At 38.8% G+C, this 21,643-nt stretch overlaps 1 protein-coding gene across 1 annotated transcript in view; it reads right to left on the reverse strand.

The window, feature by feature from the left end:
• Wwc2 (WW and C2 domain containing 2) overlaps window positions 1-21,643 on the reverse strand; it is a 176,509-nt gene that overhangs the window by 49,721 nt on the left and 105,145 nt on the right. Inside the window, exons 5-8 of the mRNA XM_070016431.1 lie at window positions 11,845-11,924; window positions 7,378-7,507; window positions 3,172-3,318; window positions 2,112-2,185 (exon numbers count right to left, since the gene is read on the reverse strand). Of these exons, the coding sequence (XP_069872532.1) occupies window positions 2,112-2,185; window positions 3,172-3,318; window positions 7,378-7,507; window positions 11,845-11,924 (431 nt within the window). The remainder of the gene's footprint in view (window positions 1-2,111; window positions 2,186-3,171; window positions 3,319-7,377; window positions 7,508-11,844; window positions 11,925-21,643) is intronic.

The raw sequence follows: 21,643 nt of genomic DNA on the forward strand, positions 1-21,643 counted from the left end.
GATTACGTTGGATATTGTTACAGTATACACATAATATGGGAGATTGAGAGAAAAGGGGCATTTTTTTTCTTTTTCAATGGAAGAAATTGTAAAAGAAAAGAAAATGGAAAACAAAAATTGGCACCTTTGATCTCCATTGCTGATGTCCGTACTCGTTTTCACCCCCATGTGCACTCTGACAGATGGAACATCAGCTATTCTTTACCATTAACCACAACTGTCTCAATGCATTGGAAAATTAATCATCAAAATGCTAAATAAGCATGATATTATTAGCTCCATTAAGCACATAAAACAAAGGCTAGAGGAGAAAACAGGTTTCAGAGAAACACAATCTACCTCTTATTCAGAATTGAGGAGGAAAATGTATTTTTAACATAGGCATACCCTTAAGAGTTATGTTCTCCTCAGCATCAGTTAGGAGCTTTAAAACAAACCCCACATTGTCTAGTAATATAACCAAAAGGGAGAAAATCAGTGCCTTGAGTTTTGATGTGTTCAAATTAATCAACTGAGCTGAGAACAACAATGTAAGCAAGAAAGCAAGGGACCTGGTTCATTACTCCGGTGATCAGAAATCAGGGAGGTATTGAACTTTTATTGCAGAAAGAACATCGTACATCTGAGGAGCAGAATGCGGAGGAAACTTCCAAGAAAGAGACATGTGCTGTAATTCTAGGTGGTATTACCTGTTAGCAATCACAGACTAACAAAAGCTGGCCCAAGGGACCAGACAGAACCAAGCCAGTAAGAACCCAAGGGCACAAGGTATGGGTTTTCAGGATTTATTCTGAGTTTTTGCCATTCATCTTCAGGAAAAACTCCTTGGTAGAATCAAGGAGGTATGGCTGCGAAAGAGTTGCTCTGCTCATATCAAGAGAACCAATGCAGCATCCATGAATAATCTGTACATCACCGGACCCCAAACCACAGATCAGCCCCCACCACTTACTAAAGGCAAAATACTACTGAAGTCTGAGCCCTGATAAGGAAATAAAATACTTTTTTTCCTACCTTTAAGACATTTAAAGTCTACTAGAAAAAAATTTAAAGACATTAAAATTGGCTAAGTAAACTTGTTCAGATTGACTAAGTGACTTGCCTAAGGTCATGTGGTTAATTATTTGTGAACTGAAGCTTCGGTTGCTTTTAATAAACTGTAGAATCGACTAACATTAGAAATGTAGGCTACATAAAGGCAAATATTGTATTCATTTTACTTTGGTAAAGCTAGATAATCTCTAAGAACTATAGGCAATTACTTTAAAATTTTCACATCCAGGGTAATAGTGAATATACTTTGATATCTAGTGGTTTTGCTTATGGTAGAAAGCAGGACAAGCCAGAGGTTCCCAGCTGAGCTTTTCCTGCTTATGGGAAAGAACGTGGTAAATTCCTTGGTCTCCTACAGAGTGACAATGCAGGATTTCCCAGTGTCTCCTAAATACCAAACCAATAACATTCTTTAAGCTTTTCAATTGGAATAATCAAATCATCTCTAAAACATCTCCCTCAAAGGAAGTAAGGCATGCTATATTATGAAAACTACCTGAAGTTCTGGGTACTAGATAAGGAACTCACCCCCATCAGAGTCACAAAAATGCAAGCAATATGCCTGATAAGAGTTCAGAAGGTAGAGAATAGAAATAAGAATCTGTCTTCCTTCTCCCTGACATAAGCCAACTGACACCTACCTTAGTAACCACAGAGGACATTAGCAGTTAGACTTCCCTGTGAGCAGAAGAACACGGGCAAAAGAACTCCTCAGCAGCTCTCTAGTTCTGAGCCCCCAAGTCTCTGTATGGCATTGCCATCAGAGGAAATCAAGCTTCTTACTTCAATTACAAGTACATCCTACAAGGGGTCAATTTTACTCTCCCCCTACCCACAGACTTCTTATTAACCTCCATATTCTTAAGCTTTGAAGGAAGGGGAAGGAAAGAAAAAGAGGGAAAGCAATCCTTCCCTGCTACAAAGCCACCACCCCAGGCTAACCTTCGGGAGACATGTGGGAAGTGCCCAGCAGATGTCACCACCAGAATGGAGATTCATTCTGAAGAAACTGTCGAAGCCTACAGACTCTGAACAGAACAGCACTCCTGTGTTCTTACCTTCTTTTGGCTTCTTCATACTGTAGGCTCAGCCTGACCTTTTCGGCTAAATTTGATCTACTTCTCACTCCAATCTAGTAAAAACAAAAGGAAAAAGAAAAGTCAATTAACTCTGCTAATGAATGAAGTAAACTGCTTTTGTTTCTAGGAAGTGCAAATAATTGAAAAGCTCAAGAAAATGGCAGTGAAATGGGAAAGCACCAGTTTTAGAAGGCGCTTACTTTCCAGGCTCAGTGGGGGCAAAACATTTCTTTCAGTTCCAGCTTGTCTGCTTTTCAGAGACTTTAATGGCACTTTCTCGACAAATTAAATTCAAGACAAAAATAACAGGTAAATGTGTCTGGTATCTAAGAGTTTATGAAGGGCATACGGTTAATAAAATTTATAAACTGGAACTGATTTGTCTTTTATGAGCAAAAAATTTCCATTATTTGGCTTTACACTGTACAAAATATAAACTAAACCTCAAAAATATTCAAGTGGGTAAGTTTGCTGTAAATATCTACCTGTCTTGCTTTCATAGCACATACTTCAAAGAAGTATAGAATACAAAATAATTGAGAACTTACTTTTTTTAAAGCTTGCTAATAGCATTCCACAAGGGAGAAGGCAAAATAGTTAATATTCAAATCACATTAAATGCTCTCAAATGTCAGCTACAAATCACAAATTCAACACTTTAATCAACTTTAAACTTACAAAAGCAACTTTTCTTGTTAGCGGTAAAAGCCATATATTTCTTTTTCTCATTAGCCTTAATGTTCATTTGAAATAACCTAAATTTCCAAAGCTCCAAACTCAATAGGAAAAAAGTTAAAATTTTTATGTATCTCTAGCCTCTCAATGGAGTCTCTGAAGAAATGCTGTTGCTCTTCATAGAAACAAATCTTGATATGTGTGGCACCCTCACAGAAAAAGGCTATGATTTTTTTTAAGGCAATCTTAACAAGAACGAAATGCTGAATGCACACAGTCTAGCTCCTGTTCAATTCAACATCCACACTATTATTAAAGCCCATCAAGTTCAACATCAGGCCAATGAATAGCATAGACAACTTACATCTCCAGAAATGCTTGTTTGCGACCCGGCATCAAGTGTCTGTCTGGAGACAGATAAATGAGACTGCACAGGACTGGATCTCAAATCTGGCTCAGAGGTGCCAATGTTCTGATCCAAATGAAACCGCTCCTGCAGCTTAGCCAGACTCTGTCCAGAAAACATAAAGTATTCCATAAACCTTAACGTATACAAAGGAGACCCTTCCCCACCACAAAAAACTAAATGGAGAAAGAGCTCATCTCAATTGGAAAAACAATTCTTTTGTTTCAGGTATTTTTCCATATACATATGTGACTTTGGAAGTGAGGTCATATTAAACAGGTTGCTTCTCCAGATAACATTTTCTTGTGCACTTTAGTATCTTCAGGTCTAATATTTACATTTCTTATTTCCAAAAACTTCATCAAGAAGTCTCTATTTCATTTGGTCTTTTTTGGTTTTTGTTTTAGCAGCACTGGCATTGAACGTGGGATCTCACAATTGGTTGGCAGGCACTCTACCACATGAGCCACATTCCCAGTAAGTTTCTGTTTCCACAGGAATCTGCTATGGCTTTTTAAAAAAATATATATGGTTTATTGGATCTCCCAAAAGTTCATGTACTAGAAGATTAGCTCTCAGTGTGACAATATTCAGAGGTAGAGAAACTTTTTTTTTTTTTTTTGGCCTGGGGCTTGCACTTAGGACCTGGGTGCTGTCCCTGAGCTCTTTCTGCTCAAGGCTAGCACTTTACCACTTTGAGCCACAGCTCCACTTCCAATTTTCTGATTGTTAATGAGATAAGAGTCTTATGGATTTTCCTGCCCAGACTGGGTTTGAACTGCAGTCCTCAGAATTCCGCCTGCAGAGTTGCTGAGATTTACAGATGTGAGATACCTGTGCTTAATGGTAGAGGAACTTTTAAGAGGTAAGGGATGGGAAGTTGGCTCAGTGGTAGAGCGCTTGCCTCGCATGCACAAGGCCCTGGGTTAGATTCCTCAGCACCACATAAGCAGAAAAAAAGCTGGAAGAAGTGCTGTGGCTCAAGTGGTAGGGCACTAGCCTTGAGCTGAAGAGCTGAGGGCCAGAGCCCAGGCTGAGTTCAGCCCCCATCACCTACAAAAAGAAAAAAAAAAAAAAAAGAGGTAATGCTGGTGCAAGGTTTTTAGGTCATTGCTGTATCACTTATGAAAGAGATGAATATAGTTCTCAGAGACCTGGTTAGTTCCTAGACAGTGGTTTATTACAAAGGTGCAAGATTTGTCTCTGATTTTCTCTGGGTGTCTGTCTTGTGAAATGATCTATACCTTATACAACCCTCTATTGCGATGTCATCTAGAATGAGGCCAAAGCAATGGAGCTACACAATCTTGGGCACTTTGTTATACCAACAGAAAACATGAATACAGAACTTACTCTGTGTAATTGGAAATTAGGGAAATATGGAATATTCATAATGCAATCTCTCACTTTATATATAGTAAAACAATTCCCTACTTTCACCATTACACCATTCCATATCTGGGCAAGAATCATGAGATCACTCAGCTTACATTAATATAAGAGAGTAGGAAACTAAGGTGCAGAGGTTGTTACAAAGTGGTCCATATCTCAGTTGAGTACAGCTATATGTGTCTGTTGCATGACACCATCTACAATGGCTAACTCGGTGTAGGGAATAATCAACAGTAAATGTGAGTGTTGCTTATACTAGACCTGGTCTAGTTTACTGGGCTTACTTTAGAGGGAGGATATGCACAAGTAAAGTATTAAAATAGAAAGCCTACCTAACACATTAAAAAAGTAAACTCTATAGTTACACTAATAAGAATGGCAAGAAGCCAGTGTTATGACTTCAAAGGAGCTAGTATTTAACCCTGATATTTGAATTTTTCATAAATAAATAGAAATACCAGAGATCAGGGCTGTCATTTTTACCTAACTTCTCTAGTCAAAGGGCTATCTGACACATGCATGTGGAAAAGGAGTAAAACTTACACAGAAATTTCAAACTGTATATAATGTAAAAGAAGAAAGCAATTTTTCAGTGATCTCAGGCAAGGCTTTTCTATTTTTCCATCTATGAATTGAAAAGTGGTTTTCAATCTTATCTGTGAGGACAATACATTTAGAGAGTTGGGTTGTTTGCAGCTAGTATGTTCTCAGTGAAATAGAGGGTAGTACAAAATAAAATCAGAATACATTACCAGTATCAAGAGCAGGAATATAATACTTTTGTTGTGAAACTTGTGTGTGTGTGTGTGTGTGTGTGTGTGTGTGTGTGTGTGTGTGTGTACATAATTGTACTTGGTCTGATGCAAAATATAATTCTAACTATACTCAAAGAATGATAGAAGTTATCTAGAGCCACTTCCAACTCAATCTTGGTATCTACTAATTATTATATGTCTTAAAAAGAAAGAAATCTAATCTTTTAATTAGTCTGGGATGTATATGAGCTCAAGTTTACAGAAAGAATTAAATATGACCTAAAATTGTTAAATTATAAGGTTCCAATGTAAAATTTGCAAGTCCCTTGAATTTTTTTTTTTTCCTTCTTCATTTGTGGGGCTTAACTCAGTGTCTGGACACTGTCTCTGAGCATTTTGCTCAAGGCTAGCACTCTATCACAGCTCCACCTCTGGTTTTTAAGTCTCATGGACTTTTCTGCCCAGGTTGGCTTTGAACTGTAATCCATGAACTTTTTAAAAAATGGGCCTATGGTGTGCATTTCAAGAATTACTAATTTACTTAAAAGGAAAACAAAAATATGTAGAAGTCTTGCTTATGTATGCTAAAATATCTGTGCATTTTAGCATATATATGCTAAAACCACACATTGTGCCAGGCACTAGTGGCCCATGCCTGTAATCCTTGCCACGAAAAGGGTAAGATCTGAGGATCAAAGTTATAAGCCAGTCTGAGCAGAAAACTGGTGAGATTCTTATTGGTAAGAACACCAAAAAGCTAGAAGTGGAGCTATGGATCAACTGGTTGAGCAAAAATGCTCAGAGACATGTGCCCGGGGCCCTGAGTTCAAACCCTAGGGGGTGAGGAGAACTCTCACACATTTGGGAGCCATAGTGCCTGGCTTTACATCCTAGTTCTGCTACTTACCAGTTAAATGACCTTAAATAACTGAATTTTTCTGTCCTACAATCTCATTGCCTATAAACTGAGGCTCATACCTTTAGGAGTTGTGATAATTGACTATTTACATGTAAGCCAGTACTTACAAATATTTGCTATCATTGCTAGTTTTTTTTCCTACTGAGATCTCTTCTTGATTGTTATTTCAAAATTTCAAAATGTGCAAAATTATGTGGACCCCAAAATAGTTATCTTTATTCAACTAACATTTTGAAAAGTAACATGAAGTAGATGAATATAGTATTTAAGTATATAGGTTCTATTAAGAACTCAAGTGATAATCATTAGCTCGAACATTTCACAAAAATGCAGAATAAACTATCATTCAGTTACATGAAGAACTCTTGAACTCTTAATTCACGATAATTATGAAATGGAAGGAAGGGAAAAGGAAGAATAGAGATACTCTTAAAAAAAACACATACACACATTAAACCATATCTAATAAACACAGAAGTTCAAAATGATTATTTTGTTTTTCCTACATGTGAGGCTGGATCACTGGGAGTTGAGATCCTTAAGTTGAGACCTGTACCGCATATCAAGGGGATCTACTGCCAGCAGCAGTTTTCTACTCGATGTCTAACAGCACAGCTATCCCCTAGCTGGATAAACATTCACCACCCCAACCTTAGCTGGCACCTCGGAATCACCCGAGTTGGAAAGTTCTAAGCTTCTCATTTAGCCAAGATACCATCTATTTTCTAATGAATTAATGACATATCCTTCATCTATCCTGGGCTTGAGGGATCTCTGGTTGAAAGAACTCTGCTTGCCTGGATCCCACAGGAAGTCCCCAATGAATTTCAGGGTATATATCAAGATGTTAATCTCCTCATATGGACTACAAGTCTCACCCACCCTGTCATGGCCTTCCTTCATTAAGTACATCAAAATCTGAGAACTAACCTGTCCTCCACAATAGCCAGCTGTGTCTGAACCTATGACCATGTTCTACAGAGCCCATTCAATATGAATGGGGAGGATGGAATAAAGGGACACTAGATCTGCTGGAGAATTTCTACCTTGTTTCTGGGGAAACGGTAAATTAGCTTAAGATATTTTATAGCTGCATACCTGCATCAGATCTTGTTTTTCTTTTTCTCCTGAGCTAATGGCCTTTCTGATGGATTTCAGTTCAGTAAGAATGGCTTTGGCTTCACTAAGTTCATATCCACTCTGGCCTCCAGACATTTTTTTATCAATTCTGTTAAAAGGAAAAACAAAGAAGAAAGTAAAAAAAAAAAAATCAAAGAATGATAGAGCACAATTAAATGAACAATAGAGATTAAATTTTTGGATTATCTTAATTGACTGGTCACATTATAACTCTATAATGGCATCATTTCAGGCTGGTATTTCTCTTTTCTCTAGAAATCAAGTCCTGTTAAGATTTCTCCCATCTTCTGCCTGCTGTCTCATGTCTTTCTAACCATCTTAAGCTCAGATAAAGCCATGGCTTTTGTGTTGTCTTGTTTGGATGATCCCATCCCCATCGCGGGATGTGCCCAACCCTCAACGCATTCATCACATGCTGATTCTGATGTCCACCTGAGAAAGGTAAAGGTCAGGGGGCAGACACTAGGACAAGGATAAAAATGCCAACAAAGAACCAACTGAGCCGGGTGCTGGTGGCTCACGCCTGTAATCCTAGCTACTCAGGAGGCTGAGATCTGAGGATCGCGGTTCAAAGCCAGCCCGGGCAAGAAAGACCGTGAGACTCCTATCTCCAATAAAACCACCAGAAAACTGGAAGTGGCGCTGTAGCTCAAGTGGTAGAGCGCTCGCCTTGAGCTGAAGAGCTGAGGGACAGCGCCCAGGCCCAGAGTTCAAGCCCCACGACCAACAAAAAAAAAAAAAAAAAGAACCAACTGACTTTATACGCCATAACGCTTGTATGAAACTGAGCACACTGCTGGTGGCCTGGTAGGCTTTAATTCAGTAAATAGTTAATAAGTTAATTAATTTTATTAGTAAAACTTCCTACATGTTTTTAAATGTTCTTAAAACATTTAGAATATGCAGTTTTTATTTAGTTTTAAATATATAAGAAGTCATTTAAAGTTTATCCTAGAATAAATATTTTCTTGGCATTGCCCACAGAACCCTTCCAACCATCTTTCCCTGTCTCCTGCCTTCTTAGACTCACTCTGCTTCCAATGTTGTTCTTCTTTATTGCCATGTTTCGCCTTTCTTTCCCGTCACTTTTCATTCCCCACCTTTTGCTTTGTTTTTACCTAAGTGACTAAAAAGAAAATACAAGTACTCCTTGCTAGCTTTGTGATGGTGATGGAAGGTGGGAGGGGAGGCCTGCTGGGAAGGACTCCAGGCCCCTTGCACACGTTCTAGGCAAGCACTGTACCACTGAGCTTCATCCTCAGCCACCCTTTGCACGTGTTTTAAAATCAAGCGCTGTGCTTTTATGTCCTCTGAGTGCCTTTTTCTTTTCTTAAAATATTTAGAAACATTTTCGCTTGGATGTACCCTAAAATTATTTTTACTTGCATCTCTTCTCAAAGAGATTTTCATGTATATGACTTCTTTGGAAATTCTTCCCTCCAGAGCTACATTTCCATAGGTCTGTAAGGCTTCTGGCTTACTGAGTGGCTCATTATCTCCCATTTTCCAACTCTTCTCAGTGCATATTGAAGGTAGCAAAATGGAAATGTACATCTTTTTGATATTTATCTACACAGAAGCTATGCTGCTGTTTAGGCCAAAGTCAACTTTGGGACCACAGAGTGAAATGAGTAATGCATAGAAGAACATAGTATTTGCATACCTAGAATAAAACTACTGTACCAAGTAAAATGAAAGCTCAAGGTTAAATTACCTAATAATTCCAGTTCAATAAAAATATCCCACTTTATTGTAAATGAGTAAAGCTACAAAATCCTGCAGTGAGATCTTTTTTTTCCTGGGATGTATTTTGTATCCTAGTAACAAATAAAAGTCTCCTTGTCAGAAACGTGGTTTCTTTAGAAGCCTGGTCTCTGGGTTCAATCACTTATCATCAATATTTCAGTAGGATGGCGGTTAACAGTTGAGCGAGAACAGCTTTATTTTGTCTACAGTTAAAATCAACAGGACAGGTCTGCTAGTAAGTATCATATCTTTTTGCTTTTGGTTCAAAGGATTAGAATCAGTCCACAAGAATGACTGAATTTCTACAACAAATGTCTATTGTTTTCTTGTGGAATGTTATTGACAGATTCTTAAACATGCCTTAGATTCCTATAAAAATTGCTTGCAAGCGAACTGCTTTGAAACAATACAGCATTGTCACATCCACATCACAAAAGCAAGGAGTTTGGCTAACCTTTAAACCTGGGTGGCGACATGGGTTATAATTTCATGTGCCTTAAAAATGTTTAACATATGGTACAGTCAAACATTTTGTGGCACTCTATAAAGTTTGTTTTCTTTCCTCATCCCAACCTGGAAGTCCTGCTTTAAAATACTGATACACGATTGCTAAACAACACACAGGTCATCTGAGGCCTGCGGTCTTTCAAGATGCTGCTCAGCAGCACTTTTTCTCAGAACTCGGCTATATTTTAAGACCCACCAGGATCTCATAAAATACGCCTGGCCTAGTGCGGACACCAGAAACAGGTATTTTTTGAGAGCTCCCTAGATCATCCTAATACTTGGCCAGGTTTGAGAAACAGTAGGATAGAAGCATCTGAAAGAATATTAGCACACTGATTTTTATGAAGTGAGTAGTCAAAAAAGAAACTGAGCCATAAAAATCAAACCTCTGAAGTGACAGTCATGTGCCTGATTGGTGGTCAATAGTGAGTAGTGAGTAGGCATCCCAAGATACAAGCCACCACACACACACACACACACACACACACACACACACACACACACACACACACACACACACACACACACACACACACACACACACACACACACACACACACACACACACACACACACACACACACACACACACACACACACACACGAACAATCAAGATGTGTTTGGCCAAAGGCACACAATCTTTAATGGGGGAAATGCCTTACTGCCTTGGATTGTTCCAAGTTTCCTAAGAGAAGAAAGCAGAGTAGGATCTCACAGACAAAAGAGTCAGGGCTGGATGCTTTCCACAGGGGTGGCTATTGGGAGCAGTCTGGCATTCCTGAGGCGCTAGTGAGGAAGATTCTGGGAAACCTGGTTGAGCATGAAACTCATGAGGGAAAACCCTAAAATATTGTACCACAAGTGGTAGGTAGCACCCAATCCAGTGCCATGCAGAGGGACATAGCGGCAGAAGGCAATCGTTGATCATCTTGGGGTCATGTAGCTATGAAAACCACGGCTTCTTTCTATGAGGCTACCAGGCTGAGAAATGGGGGATAGAAAGTCAGGCTCGCCCGTTATAGTTTGGCTAGGGTGGGCCTCCTTAGTAGAAAGAATAGTGAGGTTCCTGGGCTGGTCCAGAGTTAGGCATACTATACTTTCCTTTAGTCTGGCTCAGCCTAAAGCCATTCCAATGGCCCAGCAAACTTCAGAAGTAAAATGGAAAGTGAGAATCAATGGGAAATGTGGCAGGGCAAGCTCCTAACTTGTTTTTGCTCCTTTCAAAACAGTCCGGTTGGATTTGAGGTCTCTGGGATTGACAGGGAGACTGCACCTCTAGGAGAGCTCAGGGCGGCTGCAGGCTGAGAGAGGATTAAGTAATAGTCCACCCAGTGCAGTCCCAAGGCAGGATATGAAGAAGTGCTTCCTGGACCCACAAACTCAGCCACCCTACAGTTTTAGAGGAGGCTAGCTGGGGTTCAGGAGACAAAGTTTTTCACTTTGGTTTCTTTTGATCTCCAATGATTAATGAAAACAGACCTTTCAAAGTATATAGATATTTTTCCCAAGTTTGCTGTTGTTGTTGTTGTTAGTTGACTGCTGGTTTAAAATACTTTTGGTACAGAGCTTTGGGCATTTTTGCTTTATGTTGCTTAGAGATATCTTTTATTTAATCAGTACTTCTACTTCCTCTTTCTTAAGTTAGGGAGCATTAAATTACTGTAAAGTCAATTTCAGTATTTTTAATTTTTTTTTAATTTTTTTTATTTTTATTTATTTTTTTGGGGGGGGTCCAGTTGTGGGGCCTGAACTCTGGGCCTGGGCACTGTCCCTCAGCTCTTCAGCTCAAGGCTAGTGCTCTACCACTTGAGCCACAGTGCCACTTCCTGCTTTTTTTTTCCTGCTTATGTGGTGCTGAGGAATCAACCCAGGGCCTCATGCATGCAAGGCAAGCGCTCTACCACCGAGCCACCTTTCCAGCCCCAAACCTAATGCAACTAACCTCTTTTTTTTTTTTTGGATCAGTCATGGGCCTGAACTTTGGGCCTGGGCGCTGTCCCTCAGCTCTTCAGCTCAAGGCTAGTGCTCTACCACTTGAGCCACAGTGTCTCTCCTGGCTTTTTTTTCTGCTTATGTGGTGCTGAGGAATCGAACCCAGGGCCTCATGCATGCGAGGCAAGCGCTCTACCACTGAGCCACCTTCCCAGCCCATCAGTATTTTTAATACTCACTGTTGCAATGTTTCAAACCCTTGTTCTTTATAGAGTAGTTCTTGCTTCATCTGGGAGAGTTCTCTCTTCAGCTTTTTAACCTTTTGGAAGAAATCAATACATATGTTAATACTTGCAAATGATTAGCAGTAATAAACTATATTGTAAGATGATAAATTAGTAAGCAATTAAACACACAGAGCCAATATTTTAAGTAGCATTCATTTTACCAGTTTGGCCTTCACATAAACTCTATAGAAAGGTCTATTAATTATGCTTAAGTTATCAGTGATATACAAGATTACTGCTAACTTACTATCATGGCTGTATTTAGCACCGTTCCGATGTAGTAGACATCATCATGGCCTTCATTTTGTGGAAACAGCCAATAAGGGGCAAAATCACAACTTTAAGCCATGATATCATCAACTCTAAAAGCTTGAACTCCTCTTTGCTTCACTCACTGTACCCCAGGACAAACTAGCTTGGCCGACAGTGACCTTAGTGTTCTTGTTTATGCTGTCCCCTCTGCCTAGGGCTTTGGCTTTTATGACTGACACCTTCCATGTCACTCAGTTCAAGTGTTACCTTTCCATTAGGACTTCTCTAACTACCTTCCCCATGCCATTATACTATTTCATTTACTTCAGGGTACTTTTCAAGAGCTGAAATCTTTTATGCACTTGATTATCATCTCTCCTCTCTGGGAAAGTAGGCTGCAACACACTCGCAGTACCAGGTGAGCATTAAGCCATCAATAAATACTTCTTTTTCAACAGGCTCCCCCCCCCCCCACTGTCTAATATATTTTTTGGTAATGACAATTCTAAAATTTATAAAATTCTAAAAATTAGAAAAATGGCACATGCCTAGTTTAGTCACAAACTACTAAAGGTTTTCGCATGAGAACCGAAAATTTATTTCCACATATTAAGTTCACAGCTTCATAAAGAAATGCTGTTGTTCAGTACTTTAGGAGATTTCTGAATTTTTATTTTTTATTCATTTTACTCATCCTACAAGTATTTATTGATTCTGCACTACATGTCAGGTCTTCCCAGATAGGAAGGTAAAGTGAGTGCAAAAAGAGCAAGGGGAGGAAACAGCAATATCTGGAATTTGAAGAATCTGCTGTTGGATTCCACAAGGGAGGGAACAGCATGAAATGGACTGAAAATAAGCCAATTTGGAGATTTCTAAATCTTAGCTAGGAGCTTTAACGAAGAGAATCAAGGAGAAACTTGTGTTATAACTTGAAGTGATCACTGTGATGGCTCTGGTGGCAGAGTTATGGGACACAGGTTGTTGTGTGGGCAAGTGTTACAGAGAGCAGAGCCAAGAAGGGTTAGAAATGTATGGGACTGGTGGTGGAGTCCAGGCAGTAGGTGAAGGAAAAGTAGTGTCAAGGGTCACTCAGGAGTCTAGCTTGGCACAGAAGTGGATGAAAGTACTTTCTCAGATAATGGAACCCAATTTGGGGAGACTTCAAGAGCAAGTGGAAGCTAGGTGCTGGTGGCTCACACCTGTAATCCTACTCGGGAGGCTGAGATCTAAGATCTGAGGATTGCAACTTGAAGCTACCTTAGGCAGAAGTCCGTGAGAGTCTTATCTCCAATTAAGTCCCCATAAGCCAGAAGTGCAGCTGTGGCTCAAGTGGTGGAGCTCTAGCCTTGAAAAAAGCTCAGGGATAGCACCCAGGTCCTGAGTTCAAGCCCCAGTGCTAGCGCGAGCACACATGCACACACACACACAGTAGAATATGTAGATGTGATGATATTCAGCCTGGTCTTCACTAGTAGTTAACAACCTTTCTTCTCTGGAGTCATATGACATCACTATTAGCAGAGGATCACTGTTTCTACTCTCCCATTCTTCAAGCCACCCTCAAACGAAGGACACAGAATAGCAGAACAAAGCAACTAGAGGATGTAGCTTGGCATATCTAGGACAAGATAGACTCAACTAGAAAGCAACAGTGAAAAGTAATGTTCATGAGTAGCTTCTATGTATTACAAGCATTGTGTTCAATGTAAATACCCATTTTCAATACTTACAATTACTCAACTAGACAGACACAGATTTGTTTGTTTGTTTATTTATGTGCCAGTCCTGGAACTTGAGCTCAGGGCCTGGGCATTGACCCTGAGCTTCTTTTGCTCAAGGCTAGCACTTTACCACTTGAGCCACAGCTTCACTTCCAGCTTTTCTTGGTAGTTTTTAGTGGCGATAACAGTCTTACAGATTTTCCTGCCTGGGCTGGCTTTGAACCATGATCCTCAGATCTCAGCCTTCTGAGAAGCTAGGATTACAGGCCTGAGCCATAGGTGCCCAGCCAGACTCACATTTAATTCTTATATTCTAGACAAAGAATCAAGGAATAGAAGGTTATACTGCTATACAGCAGCAGAGATTAGCCTAGAACTGAGGAGAATTTTTTAAAATGCAGTCACAAACTTAGCTATTAATGGTATAATACATGTGAAAGACAAAGCAGAACTGAGCAAAATGACTTAAATAAAACCCATGACCAGGCCGGACACCAGTGGCTCACGCCTGTAATACTAGCTACTCAAAAGGCTGAGATCTGAAGATCAGGATTGCGGTTCAAAGCCAGCCTGGGCAGGAAAGTCTGTGAAACTCTTATCTCCAATAAACCACCAGAAAACCGGAAGTGGCGCTGTAGCTCAAGTGGTAGAGTACTAGCCTTGAGCTGAAGAACTGAGGGACAGCACTCAGCCCCAGAGTTCAAGCCCCCCCAAAAATAAATAAATAAAACCCATGACCCTGTATTCTACCTGCAGAGCTTCATTATTCATGGATAGAACCCCAAGCCCTAGAAGCTGGACTTTATGTACTGAACTTTCTACAGCTGAAGTCACCATCTAATTTTATCGATATATATCTATGCAATCAAATTTCACAACCCAGAGTACTAAATTGGAGGGAAGAAACCCTTGGCTTTTGCACATTCCCTGCTTTCTATACTGACTAAGCTAAAGTAACTGACATTTTAAATTGATTTCAAAGTTATTTCTGAAAACTAGGAAAATGCTGTGATTAAATGTGATAAGTATGACTGGAAATCACAGAGCTTCTCATCACCTTGTACAATCCTAGTGCAGTAATGTTTTATTTTAAAAGAAGAGGAAAAGATGATGACAGTGAAGAAAAGTGAATTCCAAAACCTGTAGACCTTAGAAGGATCATGAGACAGGCAGGTTTCATAAGTTTGCCCTTCAAGTGAACTCTGCAACATTAAAGCTATAATGAGCAAAATGGTATTTTATTAATGACTACCTTCCCTTTTCACCGTTCTCTCCTCTGTCCTGCAGGAAGCTCCTTACACAAGGCAATAAAGGGCAACTGTCAACCTGCTTATTCTGGCCCTCTCTGTCTCCTGACTACCACTCCTGTCCCCCTAAAATCCTTGCCACGCTGGCCTCTCTCTCAGACTACCTTTAGAGAAAGTGAGAGTCAACAAATTAATAATACTTTTTGTTACCTTCTCTAAACAACAGAGGAAAATAGCATCTATAGCATCTCAGATGGTGCTAGAACCATTTGTAATGACTAACTAAATGGAAGCAAGGGGTTGAATAATTCTTACAACTTTTAATGAAAACAGAACCACCAAAGGTATGGGTAAGGCTGAGAAAGATGGGGAAAGAATGATGGAAGCTGTAACACTGATCAAGATGCATTGTTATAAACTGATAGGTTGAACTGAAGCCCCTTTGCACAATTACTTAAGAGATAATAATTTTTTTAGTGAAACAAAGCCAATAAGAAAAATAAATGAAATTTATTGTCTTAAGGTACAAATAGTAGAGAATAAAGTGGAAGATCAATGCTAGATCTCTACAAATGAATAAAATTAGCCAGGATCAGCAGTTTTGCACCTGCAAAATACCTAAAGAAATGAAAATGCATATCCACAAACACATGCATGTATGTACTTCATGACAGTACTATTTATAACATCTAAAGAAAACAACCCAAATATCCACTCACTGATGGAAGGATACATGTATACTTGCATGCTGGAATATTATTTAACAGGACAAAGGAATGAGTCTTGATACCTGCTGCAACACAGGTGAGCCTTCCAAGCACTATGCTAAGTGAAAGAAGCCAGCCACACAAGACCTTGAAAGTAATATCCAGAACAGTAAATCCAGAGAGGTAGAAAATAGTAGTTGCAAATAGGAATGGGTAATGAGAAGAACTTGCTGATGGACACAGGGCTCGCTCTCCAAGAGGCAGACAAGTTCTAAAATTAAGATTGTGGTAAGTTTCTATACTATACTAAAATCTAGTAAACTGTATATTTAAAATGGGCAAACTGTATAGTTTATGCATTATTTCCCCACTTTGGTCCCTGGATCAAGGGCACATTTGACTTCACATTAAATAATGCCCCCTTTTCCCACTGTGGGACCTAACTCTGACTGAAATTACTGGTGATTAAACCAGCTAGATCAACTTCTTCACCATTTGCCTGCTCACATGTACAATGTTGACTTTTGCTTTTTGAGTTTACCAATATTTTGTTTAGTATTATTTATATCCATGTTTATATGGCTGGCTTATATTTTCTTTTATTGTACAAACTCATCAGAATTTAGTGTCAAAATTTAATTCCTCAGACTTTTCCCTTCATCTTGAGTCATTTTTGGCCAATAAAATTTGGACCTTTTAAAAACCTTATCTCACCGTTTAAATTTAATCTTCTAAATTGTCTTAAAATATTCTGGGTCCCCCCTCCCCCTACTGCCAAGTCCTTGGGCTTAAACTCTGGGCCTGGGTGCCATCCCTGAACAACTTTTGCTCAAGGTTCGCCACTTCCAGCTTTTTCTGTGATTATTGGAGGTAAGAGTCTCACAGACTTTCCTGCCCTGGCTGGCTTTGAACCATGATCCTCAGATCCCAGTCTCTGAGTACCTAGGATTACAGGCATGAGCCACCAGCACACAGCTAATATTCTCTTTTTCTTTAATATCTCTAGTTTTGTCTCTCTTCATTCTACATTTGATGGGGGGGGCAAGGAATATTTTTCTCACTTTTGAGTCAGCTGATCTGGACAGGCATGTATCAATTTTATTTTCTTTTAAAGAACCAAATTTTGCTTATCTTGACCCTCTTTATTATAGTCATGTTTCATATTCCAGTAATTTTTGCTCTTCTATGGATTTTTTTTTCTGGGGGATGGGGGGCACCTTACTAAGGTTTAACTCAGGGCTTCATTCTTGCCATGCCTGGTAGTTTGTACTTTATGTTGTTTCCTTTCTAGCCTCTTTGGATCTCTGTTCTGTCAAATGTATTCCTTAATTTTAAGACTTCCATATATTCTGGTATAATGCATTTAAGGTACTGTCTTTAACTCTGTATCATTAGCACTGAGGCTGCAGAGTTAGACCTTTGGTCTTTTCCGGTCTCTCAGTTTATCTAATCTGTGGTATGACTTATTAATGACTGACTCAATTTTGAAGAAGACATCTATAAAGAATGTCTCAACTTAAATTTGCTCAGTTGAATTCACAATCAGATTGAGATTATGGATTGTAGGCAAACACCACAGAAGGGCTGTGATCTTCTCAAACATTACCAGAGAATGTGTATCAACAGTATTGGTGATTGAACCTCAATCAATTGGTTATACTGGGGTTTGCCAAGTTTCTTAGTAGTTTACTATTTTTCCCTTTCCAAACTTTTCATTAAAAAATGACTATTGAAGAACAAGAAAGGAATGCCAAAAAATTAGTGGGCATGTTAAAACCACCAGTGTTTAATAGCACATACTCAGGGGACATACTTTGAGGCTATGGAAAAGTTCTGTTTCTCAGTTTGGCTAATTGTAGCAGCAGATACCTTTAATCCACTATTATTTAGTGGTTTCTACATTTCCTAAGTAAGTAGATTCTAAGTTTCTTTTTAACTTGGAAGTATAATAACATATTGAAAAGAAAAAAAACAGGTATTCAATTCAGTGATGACTCCAAAGTCTCAATACCATGTATTGGTCAATGGTTCAAGAAATACATATTCCAATAAGCTATTCTTATGTCCCTCCAAATTATTCTTCCCCTCAACCTAAAGGTAATCATTATCTTGACTTTTGGGGGGATGATGATAGTAGTACTGGGGTTTATATTCAAGACCTCATGCTAACAAGGCAAGTGCTCTACTTAAGTCTTGACTCCAGCCTGTTACTGCTTGTTATTTTTCATAGAGTCTTGCTTTTGGACTGGGGCTGGCTTTGGACCACAATTTTTCTACCTCTGCTTGTTGTGTAGCTGGGATTACAGGAACATACCACTAGGTAGTGACTACAGAGATGAAGTTTGGATAAGTTTTTGTCCAAACTGGCTTCAAACAGTGATCCTCCTGATATGCCTGCCTTGCATACATGAGGCCCTGGGTTCGATTCATCATCACCACATAAGCAAAAAGAAAAAAGCCGGAAGTGGCGCTGTGGCTCAAGTGGTAGAGCGCTAGCCTTGAGCCAAAGAGCTGAGGGACAGCGCCCAGGCCCAGAGTTCAGGCCCCACAACCGGTTCCCCCCCACCCCCCCAAAAAATAAACATAACTTCAGGCCTAAAATGTCAACTATGTTTAAATCCATGAGCATATATTTTACAATCCCTAATGATTACTTCCATAATGAAAAAAAGTCAAAAACAAGATAGTATGTACTTCTTGAAGATGCACAGACATCATCTCTGACAAATTCTCACCTAAATTTTCCGCCATCCCCAAAAACCTTGACCTCATAATTCTACCTATAACTGGCAATTGAAAGAAAATATAGAAGCTGAAGACATTTGTTCATGTCCACTCCTAGAATGTAAGAAACATAACTAAAACAGTGAGGACCTCTATAAATGACCTGATTATTTTTTTTTTTTGTCGGTCGTGGGGCTTGAACTCTGGGCCTGGGCGCTGTCCCTCAGCTCTTCAGCTCAAGGCAAGCGCTCTACCACTTGAGCTACAGCGCCACTTCCGGTTTTCTGGTGGTTTATTGGAGATAGGAGTCTCACGGTCTCTCCTGCCCAGGCTGGCTTTGAACCGTGATCCTCAGATCTCAGCCTCCTGTGTAGCTAGGATTACAGGCGTGAGCCACCAGCGCCCGGCGGCCTGATTATTTTGAACAGTTACAAAGGAAAACATGATGATTAAAAATAAGATGTTAGAAATATATCTACCAATTGCCATGTGTAGACTATATCTGAGCCCTGATTCAAATAAATCACCACTACCAACCACAATGATAAACACAAATAAGTTGTAACACAAATTGACAGAATCTGTGGACAGCACCAAAGAATTTGACATAACATTTCAAAAAAAAATGATAATGGTATAGTAATTATGTTTTTAAGACGTATAAGGAAATATATATTTACTTATGGAAATGTAATATTTTATATTAAGTAATATATTATCTTAAACTGTCATCAAAATAATTCATTGAAATGGGGAAACCAAAAGAACAAAATTGTTGAGGAATATGATGGAAACAAAGATAATTATAATATTCTCTGTGCACATAGTGATTAATAATTCCTATAATAATGCAGTTTTTAATCTAAGACAATCCCTCTTATCCTTTTTTTCAATTGTTTTTATCTGTGCTTATATATTTGTCCAATTCAAAATTGATCATTCATGAATGATTATTTTCTTGTCATAGTATATTCCCTCCTAGGAGACCCTAATTGCATTTAACTTTAGAAACTGTCATGAGTGTGATGGATATAAGGGGTTTAAGGGAAAGACAAATATGATGATTTACACAAGCAAGAAGAAATTAAGTAGCTCTTTAACAACAACATAATGTCAATGAAGGATTTCTTTTTAAGTGTATTATTATTTAGCCTGTAGTTTAGCATCCTTCAAAGTTAAGGAAGCCAAAATCATTAGAGGAAATGAAATATTACAAAGTCCATAAATGTGATAGTGTTAGTTTTACTGTCCTCAAGGTCTGCTTTAAAAAAAAAAACCACTAATATGGCATGACATTTAAATTATTTAAAGTTACTAGAATTGCCTAATAAATATCAGTTCTTGTATTAACAATGAAGTCTTCCTCTTGTGTTCTTTTTTTTTTCCTTCTGTCTTTTTTTAGGGACTGTAGATCAAATACAATTTTTCATTCTACTAAGATTGCTAAGCTATTTTCTAACCAAACACAAAAACAATACAAATTCATTCGTGAATATCCTAGAAGAATAAACTATATATACTGCAAACTTTGGTGTTACAAATTACCATTGTTCCCTCTCCTTCAACACCTTAAAATAAGTAAATCATAACTGAAAGAACTCAGATTGGAAACTGAAGATTCTGTTGTTTTGGTTTTGTTTTTCAATATGGTCTAAGTAGCCCAAGCTCCCCTTGAATACTCTTATTTAAGTCTGCTGAACTGGCCTTGATCTCATGCTTCGCCCTCCTCAGCCTACTGCTGGTATTGCAGCCATAAACCCCCACACCTAGCTGAAGCTAAATTTTAAATAATGTGGAAGTACAAGGGCACCTTTCATGTCTGGTGGACAATCCTCATTTGTACAAATTCATTCTCAGAAGGCATATTTCTTGTCATTTGAGACAGATTGCTATGGTTTGTTTTATCAGTTAGATCACTGCTTAAAGTATTCCATTTTGAGGTGCATATTCACTAAATACTTTTAATTCTATTCAATAGTTACAGTCAAAATCTTCTATTTGATTATTGTTCTTTTTGAATCTATGTCCAAAGGGAGATTGTGATGACTTTTCTAAAATTATAACCACTCTTAAAAGTGATTCCATTTTAACAATATGTGTGTGAGTCAATACTGATAATGAAAGCTGAACACTTTATTAGTAATAGCTGTGTCAGTAGCCAATCACTTGTTTGGAATATAATACAAATAACTTAACCAAAGGACCTTCTGCTTTCCTGTTTTGCAAAATTTAAAGTTGTACTGGATCACGAACTGTGTGTGTGTTGGGGAAGAGGGGGCTCAATAAACTGCTTAAATGCATTTGTCTTATTTATTTGCTAGTAGTGGGGCTTGAACTTAAAACCTAGGCACTGTCCTTAGCTTTTTCACTCGAGGCTAGTGCTTACCACTTGAGCCACAGCTCAACTTCTGGCTTAGGTTAGTTAGCTGGAGATAAGAATCTCAGGGACTTTCCTGCCTAGGCTGGCTTCAAACTGTGATCTTCAGATCTCAAGCTCCTAAGTAGATAGGATTATAGTAGTGAGCCAACAGTAGCTGGCATATTTATCTTTTATATTGGCAATGCTCTCTTTCAGCTTAGTCAACAGTGGTAAGGACTTAATAAAAATCGTTAAAAATTTTCTCATCCAAATTTCACTACATCTTATCTATTGTAATCTTTTTTTTTTTTTTTTTTTTTTTTTTTTTTTTGCTGGTCGTGAGGCCTGAACTCTGGGCCTGGGCGCTGTCCCTCAGCTCTTCAGCTCAAGGCTAGCGCTTCTACCACTTAAGCCACGGCGCCACTTCCAGCTTTTTTTTCTGCTTATGTAATGCTGAGGAATTGAACCCAGGGCCTCATGCATGCAAGGCAAGCAGGCTACCACTGAACCACCTTCCTAGCCTTCTATTTGTAATCTTTAGCATAGATTGTTTTAATGGTACTTGAGTTTGAAGTTTAGTAGTAGAAGATATTCTATCCTATAGGCCAATAAGGCAATGGTCTAAACATCTCAAAGGGGAAAAAAATAGGAATTACACAGTCATAAATTTTACGTTGCTCCTTCTAAACTATCTTTTTCTCAAGAAATTAAAAGCCAGTATCTTAATAAAAAGTGTTG

Source organism: Dipodomys merriami, unplaced genomic scaffold (genome assembly GCF_024711535.1).
Source record: "Dipodomys merriami isolate MVZ:Mamm:240054 unplaced genomic scaffold, mDipMer1.0.p SCAF_12, whole genome shotgun sequence".
NCBI lineage: Eukaryota > Metazoa > Chordata > Mammalia > Rodentia > Heteromyidae > Dipodomys > Dipodomys merriami.